The 13935-nt window shown below is 38.4% G+C and overlaps 1 protein-coding gene across 5 annotated transcripts in view; it reads left to right on the top strand.

Moving 5' to 3' along the window:
- Positions 1-715: 715 nt before the first annotated feature.
- Positions 716-13935, top strand: part of KCNH7 (potassium voltage-gated channel subfamily H member 7) — a 219044-nt gene continuing 205824 nt past the window's right edge. For 3 of the 5 annotated variants that reach the window (XM_027734194.2, XM_039382071.1, XM_039382069.1), the window contains exons 1-2: positions 716-1464; positions 3454-3684. In XM_027734194.2, coding sequence (XP_027589995.1) covers positions 1389-1464; positions 3454-3684 — 307 coding nt within the window. In that variant the 5' untranslated portion in view covers positions 716-1388. The remainder of the gene's footprint in view (positions 1465-3453; positions 3685-13935) is intronic. The other 2 variants (XM_027734195.2, XM_027734193.2) reach the window with 1 other exon arrangement.

Genomic DNA, 13935 nt, shown 5'->3' with positions numbered 1-13935 from the left:
AGCTCCCTCCCTGTATCACCTCGCCGAGCCGTGCAGAACGCACACCGTTCTGCCTGCTGGATAGTGCAGGAAGCCTTAATTACAGCCTGAAAATAATACCCGCTTCCCCCGGGAGCCTCCCCAGCTATTCCTGTGGGACGGGAGAAGCTGAGAGGAGCCAGGTGTGGGGAGGCTGGCGCTCCCCGGGCCCGGCCGCGGGCAGCGGGGCGGCTCCAGCACCACGGACAGCTCCGGGCCGGCGAGGAGCCCCGACCCGGCCCCTTCCCCGGCCCCGGCCCGGCCGGCGGGGCGGAGCCCGGTCCGGGGCTGCAGCTCAGCGGCCCCGGCACCCGCTCGGTGCCGCCCCGGGCCGGGCGAGGGCGGCCGGGCAGAGCTCAGCCCCCGCACCCTCCGAGAGGAGCCTCGGCCCCCGGGGGATCCCCCTGCCTGCCGGGAGGGGGTCGTGAGGCGAGGGGAAGTCCTCGCCTGGGTCACGATGCGGGAGGAGGGAGCGATCCCGTCCACTAGGGCGAGGAAGGACGCCGAGGGCTCCGATGGTCCCTTCCCCCGCTCCCCCATCGCTCAGAATCGACCCCTATTCGCGCCTCCCCCCGCCCCAGACGGGGCGTGTTCCAAGCTCCCTCCCTCCCCCGGCCCTGGCAGCGCCCGGGGCTCCCCGGCGGGCCACGCGGAGGGGCCGCGCAGGGCGGGCGGTGCCGGAGGGCGGACGCCGGGGCTGCCGGAGGTGGCGGGGCCCCCCCGCCCCCAGTGCCCGCGGTCCCCGCTGCCCCCCTGCAGCCGCCGCGGTGGGGATGTGGCACGTCGCGGTGCTGCTGGGGTGTAGCTCATTCCTGATGCCGCTGTTTGTCGCTGAGTTTTGAAGAGATTTATTGGCTGGCTCCTGCTAAACCACGCTTGAGTAATCCGAGCTGCTGGCGCGCCCTGGTGAAGCCCGGAGGGGGGGAACGTCACTCCCTCTGGCAGCGGAGCAACATTAGTCTTCCAGCCCTCAAACCACCACTACAGCGTCGGAAACTGCCGGGTCACAGCCATTTGCTTTGGAAAATTGGCGATGTTTGGTGCTAGAGATCGATTACCCTTGTAATCTTCCCCCCCACACCTCCTCCTGCTTACCCCACCCCTACCCGCCCCAGACAATAGCGTCCGAGCTCCTCAAGGAAAAAAAAATAGAAAAGAAAGCAAGGAGAGAAAGAAAGAAACCGGGGGATGGATCTGACTCCAATAGGAAAAGCGTGTCTCTAGAAGTGTTGCTAATGGGAAGAGATTTCCGATCTCCAGAGGACGATGATTTGTCACAAAGGGTAGCTGGCTCGGTGCTTTGGGCTGGAGCCGTGTAGGAGATCCTTGGAGAAGTCATTGTGCACAGAAAACCGAAGACCTGTACAAACATGCCTGTTCGCAGAGGTCATGTGGCACCACAAAATACATTTTTGGGTACAATCATTCGAAAATTTGAAGGGCAAAGTAAGTTCTCGCTTTCTATCTATTTTGGTACAGTAGTTTGATTCTGCTTGTGACTAAATGGACAGCAGCTCCAGACTATTTTAAGTTTGTAGCTTGAAAAGAAAACCCGGGAGGTAAGGAGGGGATCCCTGGCAGGAGTAACATTATTTTTGATCTAGAATACAGATTACCGACTTGAATTATTGGCTGCTGTTTTGGAGAAGGGGGGTGTTGGGGCTTTTGCCCCCACTATTTCAAGGAATAGTTTTTGTCTTTGACTGTATCCATGTTGTATAGCTGTAGAAGTTATATCTCTTACCTTCTTCTGAACTGGTGAGATGGCTCTAAAAGCAGAGTGTACAATCTTGCTGCCTGTGAAATGTCTAAAAAATAAGCTAGATTTATTGTCGTTATGATTGTTATTGCTGTTAGTTATAATTGCCTTTTCAAAATAAAGCAGAACAGTCTGACTGATTTAGAGGAAGCAGATAATATGCAGAAGAGTTATTAAAGAAAAAATATTCTCTTACCTTGTTGTCATGACTGAATTTTAATAGAGCTGTCAAATTTCTCTATTTTGTTTATGTAAGTCTAAAATATCTATCAAACCAGTACAAATACATCCTCAGGAAGAGTCTGTGAGATCTTTTGCAATGCAGCAGCTTACTATCTGTCAAGGAGGCTGAAGCTGAAGTGTTTTTCCTGGCAGGAACTCTGGTTTACTATTAACTGTTAGAAGGAACACTTGATGCTTAAAATGAATTTCATTTAGAAACAGCAGTTTTATGTATGTACATTGATTTAAATATTTAGCATAATTTTAGTATCAGTCTGGTGCAAACCTTTACAGCTAATTCCAGTTTATATACTTCCTTATACTTAAATCTACATTAACATTTGTAATATTTATATTATTTGAGGGAAAAATAGAAATGGTGTTTTTAGTCCTAGTTTATCTAAATGTTAAGTCAGTGTTGCTACTCAAGTAAAGTTTTCGTGTAGTGTACATTTTTTTTAGTTAATAAAGCACTAGCTGCTAAATAGGCATGTGACAGTGAGAGTTCAGCCTGATTGAAAGACACTAGAAAAAGTAAGAATGAAATATGTATTTTTCTCTCCACATGTTTCACTGTGTCCCAAACAGACCATATTTAAAATTTTGAAGAGTTGTACTACTATAATAACTTGGTGTCATGTAAGAAATGTTTTATAAAGCAAGCAACCACCTAGTATAATTAAGCGAGCAGAAATTAATGTTATTACCAGTAAATGTATCAAAGCTGCACATTTATAACTACAGTGGGAATGGTGTGTTATAGTGGTAAACAGAAACAAATTAAATGAGAGTTGAAAATTTTGAATCTTTCTGTCAGATAAGAGTTTGGGAAAAAGATGATGGACAGAAGCACAGAACTTCGGCAAACTGTGCAAAATGTTTCCAAAATCACAATAATTTAATGTACCTTCATACTCCCCTTTTTTTTAAGGAATATTTTTTTATTCTGTTCTTTTCTAGATAGATTCATTAAAATACTGACTATGAACTTACTGACATTCACCTAATGAAAATCCCTCAAGAGTAGACTGAGATGGTTGGACCTTACCCTAGTAAGCCCTTCACTTGAGTAGAACCCCCTTCCTGAGGCCCCACTTCTCCCCAGAAGAGAACTTTTCATGGACCTGCCTGAGGTGCAAGTGACAGGGCAGCGCTCATCACCTGTGCTTCAGTGAAGCTAAAAAAGAAAAAAAATTGAAGTTGAAAGGAGATTCGCAAAGACTTGCATAATCTGGTTTTGTTTCCTTAAAGGACAACTATCTTTGATGTGTTCTAAATTGATTGAAGTTTCTTTAAAAGCTATGGATCAAATTAGCTCCATCAAATGACTGAAAATCTCTACATTTCAGGCATTCCCCATGAGAAGAAGGGTTGTTCAGCATCCATCCATGCAATCGACACTATATGAAATGTTGAAAGAGTACTAAAAAATGCATAACTTTCTTTTATTGCAGATAAAAAATTCATCATTGCTAATGCTAGAGTGCAAAATTGTGCTATCATCTACTGCAATGATGGGTTCTGTGAGATGACCGGGTTCTCCAGGCCAGATGTCATGCAGAAACCTTGCACCTGTGATTTTCTTCATGGGCCAGAGACCAAAAGACATCATATTGCCCAAATTGCTCAAGCACTTCTGGGGTCAGAGGAGAGGAAAGTAGAAGTCACCTATTATCACAAAGATGGTAAAGTCTGGTTTTATTTTCAAGATTTTTGTGTGTTTGGCTATCAGTTGATTGGTAAAAGAACTGTGTATGTTGTGCTGGCCAGAGCCTTTGCTGGAGTAGTGGTGTAATTTCTCTGAAGTCCAATGGAGTACACTTGTGTGTATCAGTAAGGGAATCTGCCCCCAGAGTGGTGGGTGTATGGAGTGTATCACTGTACACTGACTCTATCAGCTGAATGAAGCTAGCACGGTGTTTGCAACTGTTGAACAGAAGCTCTCCTCTTGGTTGGTTTAAAGTAGATGTAAATCTCTTAAGTAATCATCATAGAGGAACCATACCTTGATTTAAATGTAGTATTTTACTGGGAAAAGTACCACAAAGTTAAAAAAAATGCCCTATCATGAAGAAAGCCTTAGCTTATAAAGAAAGGGACAAGTCTTTTTCAGAGCTGAGATATTGTGAAGTTGGAGTACCTGCAACTGAACAACTGAAGTTGTTCTAAAATTATGTTGTTAGAATCAAAATTTGTGGATAGCTACCCTATGAACAGTTTCACTGTTATTCAGTAAAGACTCAATACATGCAGAATGGCTAAGTCTTTTGGTGATTTTTTCCTGTTAAGAGCACAAAATGAATAAATATTTTTGCAGATTTAAAAATGCATGCACATGAAAACTAATTATGATACCTAATAGTTATAGGTACAGTTTTGGTTTGGTTGTTTTTTTAATTACGCAGAGTTATTTACAAAAACATCCATCTTTCAAACAAGTCCAAATAATGGATAAGTGTGGTGTACCTTATTTTGCCTCTTGCTGTGTACACTCTTGGGAGAAGGAAAAGGAAATTCATATTCAAATACTGAGCTTAAATTAGTTCTGGAGAAGTGCCAGTGTGTTGTTTGCATCAATTTTAGAATCACATGCAGTGTACTTTCATTTTAAAGTCACAGAGTTAAACCCTGTTTTCAATAATTCTGTTGTTATCTCAGAGAGACTTAAGTAATATTGTTTTTAGCTTAGGCTGGTATAATTCAGATAGGACTCAGGCCAACCATTCTACCCATGCTACCAATATGTAAGCATATTCTTCTTAGCAGATTCTCAGTACAGCCCTTTATTCTTAGATCTGCTTTGGTGGTCTGGAGCATATTTTGGTCAAGATTTGTTGCTGTAGCTGTGCATTGAACATAGATTTCTCAGGAGACCTGACACCGTATGTCTTTTACACATCTAGCCTGTGTTTGTTAACCTGGCGTGTGTTAAAAATAATATTGCAAAAGGAGAATGTCAATGCTAACTTTCACAGCCACCAGCCTGGAGCACAATTTTGAGATCTGGTAGTTTAAAAGTGCTACAGTCTCCCAAGACATCAGGAGGGAGGGAAAGACACTTAACTAAAGCACTGCTTATCTGTCAATCACTGGATATATGTCTATATATACTTTTCTAAAATGCTGAATTCTGGCATCATGCAACACACCCTAATCTGTTTAAGGCAAACCAAACTAATACCGTCCATAAAAACTGCTGTATCTTTTGTAAATACTTTTGAATGCTAAATTATGGATTATTTAGCAAAAACAATCTTATGTATAAGAGTTCTCAGTAACTTCACTTCTGTGAATAGTTTCTTTAAATGCCTAGATTTTATGTGTGAAGGTTAAGGAATTTCAAAAGCTGCAGACAACAGTTCTAGGCAAATTTGGATTGAATTCCTCAATGTTTTACCTGTCTAATGTGAATAAGACTTACCATGTGCACTATATGATCAGCTAAATTTAAACAAATATAGGTGAATTATATGGAGTCATAAATAAAATTTAAAGTATCAAGTCACTGATTACATGCAAAAATTGACAAAAGACAAGATTGGTCTGACACTCAAACTTGGTTTTGCAATATATAGCATGTACACATATACCCCTTTATAGCATACTGTGTATATAATAACAATGTACAGAATAGTGATACTTAGCAAGGACTTCCCCCAGGTTGTGAAGCAAACTGAATTTCAAGAATTTTCTAAAAATTTAAGAGTTTAGTGCCTTGTTAGTGGCTCATTTTGTACTGGGTGCTGTGAGGGAGTATGAGAATATTTTGAGAGGTCAATTCTAGCACAAGTAGAAATGTAACTTTCTCCATGTGAGTAACCCAAGTTACTCCAGTAAACTACCCACTGCTTGAAAGTTTGATTTGACATTTAATTTCATAGCAACCCATTGTATAATATTTAGCATAATACTAAGCATACAGAGGAGGAAGACACCTCATGAAGGTGTGAATCACTTGAGGTTCCACTGACAGGAGGTTCTGAAGACCATATTACACATTCCTAAAAAATGCCCAGTGAATGGTAAATAAAACCTTATTTCACATCACACTATCATTTACTCTACATAAGCCATTGATTATATTAAAAATTATGTTAATATTTTGAAGTGAAGCAAATGTCAGGGGGATCACTTATGAAGCTAATCTGTCATCAGAAGTCCAGCAATGCAGATATCAGAAAGGGAATCACTCTATAAATAATTTTTCTTATTTTAAATACCACCTCACATAATTTCAAAATGTCACAGTTTAAAAGGAAATTCTTGCTGTAGAAAAAGGGTATTGCATATGTACTGGGAGTTAAGATTCTGATGCTCTACTTATCTGTAGTCCACTTTTCTAGATGAAAGTGCAAGATTTTGAGTTTTAAATGTCTTGACAATGCAAGACTGAATGCTGCTTGCTGTTTGTTCACTGCTTTAATCTTTTGGCCAGATCACACACTCAAAGAAGATGGGACAGAAGGATGGGAACAATTTTGTAGCAAGTTGATTTTCAGAAAATGACTTGAATCTACACTGCTTTAAACACAACAGACAGAAGATACAGTGGTCAAAGGAGAATAAAAATTCAATGTATCATGGTTTTATAAATATGTAACTTGGACTGGGCCTGTTTCCCTTTTCACTGCGCAGTGCGGGGAGGGTGCAGAGAAGTGTAGAATGCTTGTGATAGTCTTTTGTAAGATGTTTAGATGGCATGGAGGTGGGATGCCAGGCATCCAGCAGACCCTATCCCAAGCACACCAGTGCCCTGTTCTCACTAGCTTCTCTAGCAGTGTTTGTATCAGCATAAGATTGTTAATATAGCCTACATTTGCTTTTAATTTCTCCTCACTCCTTTTTCTTGTTAGAAGGGTATTGATGCAATCCAGGCAAACTTCTAGTCCTCTGTCCTGTTCCTGTAGAGGCACGGTAGGCAATTACATAGTTACCAAAATAATTAATTACTGAGAAAAATGGTTAATGGCAACAGATGTATGCCAAAACTAAGGGTCCAAATTTATAGGTTCTCATTGCGCGAGAAGCTTCGCTAAGATCACTGGATGTACTCATGGGATTAAAGACACAGTAAATTTCTTTTTGAATGTAAATATCCCCTTTTAAAAAGAGCAATAGATAAATACACACAAATCAGAAGAACTATTATTTTGAAACAGATTTTTTTTTCAAGTATTGCCCATTAGGCATTAAAATCTGCTTAATTCAAAAATTATACTGATATCAAGGCAGCAGTATCATGTTCTATCTCGCTTCGTTTTCACTAACCGTATGGCCATATGATCTGAATTATACTTGAAGGCAATATATTGTTTATACAGTATATCAGTTCTTATTTTACTAAAGTTATTTGTGGTGAAAATGTTTGACAGCTCTTCCTTTGAGGACTCCATTTTGCAGTTTAAGTCATTATTGCATAAATCATTCTTGACAGATGTAAAATATTGCTTTAGGTCATAAAGCTTTGGACATAAAAAGTATAATTATTTTGGGATTGAGAATGGATATATAATAATCAGAAAGGACTGTATTCCACTGAATACTTTTTTACTTCTTACTGTGTGCTTTGTGGACAACAATGGGCTATGCATGTTCTTGCAGATGATGCCTGTTAAAGGGAGGTAAGGAGACCATTTAGCCTTACCCTCTACATATCAGATATTCTAGGGATGAGAAGAACTACAGCAGAGTATATGTTTGAGCAAAGACAAGATTAATCAATTAATTGTAGAGTATGGACAACCCTCACAAACTACTTGCCATGTACCCCATTTCAAAAAATAATTTGCTACAACTGACTGCAAATTAAACATATTTGCATTTTCAAAATACATTTCCAAACTAATATTTTAAGGCCTTTTATGCTCTTCTTTTGAGGATAAGAAAATAAAAAAAATAAAAAATGTTCAAACATACTGACAAAATAAAGTGAAAATGGTATTTGTTTTTAATTAAAAAGATAGATGACTATATTTAGAAGCTTATCATCTAGACTTCTGTTGGCATAGGTATTTTATCACCTGTTTGTGTGAACCTGCCAATCAAGTAAAAATACAGCTGAAAAGAAAGACCATTGCATGTGTGTCAAGTCCCCTTAGATTAGCTCTAGCATGCGGGTCAGCAAACACAGTGTTGACCATGGTTCCAGTGCCTTATCCAGAGCTGTTGAGAAAGGTCGGTGAATCACATCACTGTCTAGCACTCTGCTGCTGTAGGAGTCCTTGATTTAAGAAATACTATCTGACTGTATTTTGATAAAGAAAGTGTTACCGCCCCCCCCCAACAAAAGCTGTCAAAAAAACACTTTCTTAATGCAAGTGCTTCTCCAGGCATCCTTAAAAAAAACAACCTTGGGTCAAATCCAGAATGTTACTGAAGCTGTTAAACTATTAGGAATTAATGAGGCCATTCATTCTTGTCCGTAGTGGTGTTTTTACCTTAGGCTTCAATACTTGTCCTACAAGAAAAAAACTGTCCTACCATTCAGTATTGCTGATTTTGTAACAAGGGCACCACCAACATTGAGATGATACCCCAGTGATCCAAATATCTCATTTACCCATCCCCATTCAGATATGGCTCCTATGTCTGCCCAGAACTGTGGGTCACTTCTTATACACATTTCATATATGATATCTAATGATTTCAATAAAGCACCTCTCAGATATACTAAATAGGCTTGTTTATGGGTCAATTTCAAACTTATTTTTCAATTCCTTGATTTTCCAATATATTCCTTTTTTCTTCTCAGGTCAAGATTAATTTATTTTCAATAAGGAAGGGACTTTTATAGATAATTTTTTACCATTCTTGTATTTCTGCTAATGAGAGATATCTGAATAAACAGCACAACAATTAAATCGCTTTTTAAATTATTCTCTTGTCAGTGTTTAGGGTCAGAAAGTATGAGTAGATATATGTAATTTTAACAAATAATGAAGAATATAAATGCTATTATTATAGATATTGCATCTTTAACAGAAAAAAATGAATTTGGAAAAATCCTTTCTGACAGTTTTAAGGTCATCCATGGCACAAATAAAAATCCTGCAGGCTAGTGGATCAGCAGTCTTTCACTTCAGTATAGTGTTCAGAAGGAACTCTTCTTCCAGTGGACTTCCATAGTACAGTTTCACATCAGGATTTGGAAAGTGACAGGGTCAATTTACACTGATCAAGTGACCCAAATTTCCTTTGTTTGAGCTACAAAGAAACAACGATTGCTGAACACTTTCAAAAAGAGTGTCATAGTGCTAAGAAAGGTGACACGTTCCAGAGTGAAATGGTACTATAAGGTTATGATATGATCCATATACTCAGAAGAGTTTAATCTTTTAAATAGGCATTGCCTGACAAAATGTTTTATCTGTTTTAAATATGCTCCTTTTACTTGTAGTGAAAGCTTTTTTGGTTCTGGGTTATGAGACAAAAAGAACAGATGCTGTCAGTCTATTTTTGGTGTGGTTTCACATGATTTATTGTGTCCTCTTTCCATCTTCATTGTGCATCCTTTCTAATGTTACATTATGATAAGAGAGTTAAAGAGAGTTATTGCATACTCCTAATTTGCATTATTGATTGGTTCTTTCCCTTCTCCACCAAACTGGCCAATATATCAAAAAGAGATGCAGAGAGCAAATCAGAAATCATACCTATCAATAGATGTGTCTATTGCCTTTTGCATATTTGATATGATACAAACTTTAGAACGTGGTACTTCAAATAGTACCAATGCTGATATCAGTGCTGTTCTCTCTGATTCCCAGCAATGGAAAGAGAACGGCGGTGTGGATTAGATTTTATGTTAGTGGTTTCAAGCCCAGTTTTAGTGTTCCCTACACATTTGACTTAGTGTATGACTCAGTCTATGTGCTAGATCGTCCATGCTCTTCCCAGCTAAGTATGGAAAAAGCTTTATCAGGCAGTATAGGATTCAGACTAGCAAGACAGAGCTGACTATGGAAATTGCTAACTGACTCTGGAAACCTCATATCTGAAAAGCAATCAGAACTGTAGCTGTGAACCTCGATCTAGGCAGAGCAGATAAATGACAATGACAGTGGTGTATTGTGGCTCTATAGTTACAGCTGGTGTCACACTGTCTGCACCTCTGAAAGTTCACATCTCTGAGGTGGGAAGTATTGGTGTTATAATTTTGTATAGCTTGAGCTTTTAGTCTAGTATATTGTTTTTGTTTGAAAGAAAATAACAGACATAATTGAATTATTTCTTAGAAATTAAGTTGAAATTTAATTTTGAAAGCAGTATTATAGCCACAACTAATCACAAAATGCTTTTAGACCACCAGTATTTCTGTAGGTACCCAATTTTAAGCTCCCTCACCAACCTTCTGGTACAATACAGCCTTTTAATTTCTATTTTTCTTAATTCTTTGATTCCAAAATCAAAGTGAAATCTCATAAGGAACTATCACCACAAAGGATAACAAAATTCAATCAGAAAAAAATTCAATGTAAACAGTGTAAAGGGAAGGTCCTGTGTCCTTTTTCTGTTTCATTAACCGGACTCTAATTATAGATCTCATTATACCTAGTTTTGACAGTGCCCTCAATTATAGCACTGAAGTTCTTTCCACAAAAGAATATATTCCAGCTTCTTTGTAAGCAAAGAACCATCATATCATCAAAACCTAAAGGTGGTATTTGTCACAGTGTCAACATTATTAACTATTTCATTACTGATAGTGAATGGAAATTACCAGAAGAAAGCTTAGGCCAGAAATCACAGCTGCCTTCAGTACTTGCCTGCCTGCTGAAATTTCTTGCTTTCCTGTCCTTGTTCCTCCATAATACCATAGTCAATAAAAATACTTTCTTTTACGTTTTGCCATAACCTCATTTGAATCCTGATTTTCCACATTAGACTGCAGTGGAAACCAAAAGGTCTTGACTAAATGGTCAGTTCAGTTCAGAAAAACACAAGAGTTTACTTCAAATACTGGGAAGTTGGGATTCATCACAATATCCAAATACCGATCCTTGATAATATCAGTATATGAAATGTTGGCCTCTTTTGAGCAAATGCACAGAATTATATGGTAACTAATTTTTTCTGCAGCCAAAAACAGTTCTAAAGGCCTGAGAGCAAGATATCAATACCTACAGACACAGGACTTGGCTTGCAACGAACAGCTTTCATAGAATTTGTAAAGTTTAATTTTTGTAACAATAAAAATCCTGGTCTGTAGGTACTAGAGCACTGTTGGTAGAGGCATAGTGTACTATTGCTAACTATTAGATGGTGGTCTAATGTTAACTGGATCTCTGCTGCTGCATAAAAGTTCCACAAATTATGAAAGAAACATGGAAAACACAGATGAAACCTTCCTCCGTTTTTATGGACAAGGTAGACAGACAGAGATAACTTCAGAACAAGGCTATATTAGGGGGGTTTGTCTTTGTCTTATACTTAGGCCGATTGAAAAGCAGTTAATCATCATGTAAATGTGTTTCATCACTAACATGCATGTGCTAAAGCACTTATTCCCAGCTGTTGTCAGACTTTGGACGCTGTGCCCTTTTGAGATTATTTCTTAGAGCATTCTTTGCTGATTTTCATTCAAATAGATGCAAGTGTATCTCTGAAAATAGCTTGCAAATTTCAAAACTCATTTATGCCAATCTGCTTTACTCCTTCCTTTCTGGAAAAAAATGCGAGATAATCTCATTAGTATTTTGCATGTTTATGGCATTTCTTTTTATACTTTCAGAAAAACATGAAACTCAGTAGTCCATAAATCCTATTGTCATGGTATTTAGGGTAAAACACTGTTGCCCTTCTGTCTACTTGCTTAAAAAATGTCTTTCAATTCAAGAAATGAGAAAGAAAGAAAACCTAAAGTCCATATCATTTTAAATAATGATAATAAAAGAAAGGAAAATGTGTTTTATTTTTTCCATTATAAGCACCCAGCTTTATTTTTGCATGATAAAATATACCAGGATTCAATTTAACACCAAAGTCTATCCAACTGAAAAGATAGCACTTTCCAAAAGGACTATTTCTGGAATCATGGGCAACATAACTATATTATGTGAGAATAACAGCCTTGGAGTACAAAACCAAGTATCTATAAATCAGCATCTGAGCCTTCTCTGTGGATTAATGGAGCAGCTCATGCACTAGTGTGAAAGCCTGTGTATAATGTCAATCCTGAGCCAGTCCATGCTGGTTCACAGTTCAGAGCATCCTTAGTCTTTCTGTAAGTTATACTGATTGTTCATGGCAACAAGAATGTGAGCACAAAACGCACAGAGGCGTCTTTAGTGTTTTAAAGAAACATTTTATAGACAGATAAAAAAGAGTTTAAGTACTGTTTGTGGATTACCACAAACAGTATTAAAACCTTATTCCTCTTTGTCCTGAAACATGCAAATCGCTTCTCACGTCAGGATTAGAAGTGTGGTCTAAGGACCTGCTCCCCAGTGCCTAAAAAGTTAATTAAAAACTACTAACTGCTACTGCAGCTACAGCAGAGTTAGTTTCTAATTTGTGTGATGTTTGCCGACCAGGTGCTGGGTGAGGGTGGCATCCCCCTTCTATGTTTATTGTTTATTTAAAGAGGTGAAAAGAGGAAGGAATATGTGGTTCACAGACAACTCTTCTTCCTGTCTGACACGTAGGCAAGTCTATTTTATAAAAGCAACTACACAAACCAAGAACATTACAGCTAAGGGAGCTATTCAATAGACCACGCAGATCTATTTACATTCATTTCTGGTTGTCTTTTGACCTCATTTGTGAAAAGACAGATCCCACAGCAGCAGAATTACCAGTAGTGTCACTGTCTCCGCAGAACTCAACATATGCAAAACATAATTATTAGCCAGACAAATGCATTCTGTGTGCAAAGAGAATGTGCAAAGAGCATTTGTCCCTGTTCATAGAAATTGATTGAATTGTTTCCCTTTTAAATAATGTTTTAGTCTTAATCCCTTTTCTTTTCACTTTGGGATCATTTTCCTGCAAATAAAAAAAGTTGTGAATAAAACACGTTATTTCCACTTTCTGAGAAATATCTGAAGAAAAGATATCAACTGTTTTTTAAAATTATTTACATTTAATGATTTACACATTTAACCTCAGTTGGTACCTGGAAAGTAGATTATCCAACAGGGTTTTTTTGCCCCTTAGGGGCCACAGGCACTAAAATAACAAATATAACTTAGGTGTTATAGCTATAAAGATCACACTGAGGTTCAGTTACTGCAAAAGAAATGCCTGACCTGAACTTTTACATATAAAAGCAAATTTAGGACTGGACTTTCAAATATATGTATATATTATAACATATAAAAGTGCATTTCTCTTTCTCAAGATGTTTAAGAACCAATTTGAGGAGCTGCCAAAATTACCTCCTACCCCATCATAGAATATAAACTGATATTTTATATTTCACAACAGCTTTAATAATAAAGCATTCTTCTTATTAAATACATTCAATCACAGGCTGCCTGAACTCAACAGCAAATTAAAGTGGCTCCTAATGAGCTGGTTGACTAATGCAGTGAGTCTTTTACCTCAAAAGACATTTAATTCTGGAAAAGCTCACAGTTCAAAACCATCATTCTCTACTGCATTTCTGCACTGTCCTCTTCTCTCTTCCAAGACAGTACACCAAAGTCGCATGGTAACATTCCCCAGTGTAGACAAAAGCAGTATGTGTATATATAAATAAACAAATAAATAAATACATACATACATACATACATAAATAAATAAATAAATGCCACAAAAAAATCCCCAACATAATCAAGTCCAAGAAATGGATAAGTGAGTGAGAATATAAAATTATTTTCAACAGGAATAGTTCTGTAAATCTACCTCTAATAGGAATTGCACTGAGTAGGAATTGTTCTTAAATCAATATCTCAGACCAAAAGCCAGGTCTAGAGAAAAGACAGCCTAGGTAGTGC

The sequence above is a fragment of the Pipra filicauda genome, unplaced genomic scaffold, assembly GCF_003945595.2.
Source record: "Pipra filicauda isolate LSUMZ 115617 unplaced genomic scaffold, ASM394559v2 scaffold253_size2546935_pilon, whole genome shotgun sequence".
Classification (NCBI taxonomy): domain Eukaryota; kingdom Metazoa; phylum Chordata; class Aves; order Passeriformes; family Pipridae; genus Pipra; species Pipra filicauda.
Note: the sequence above shows the minus strand (reverse complement) of the source record. Positions and strands in the feature narration are given on the sequence as shown.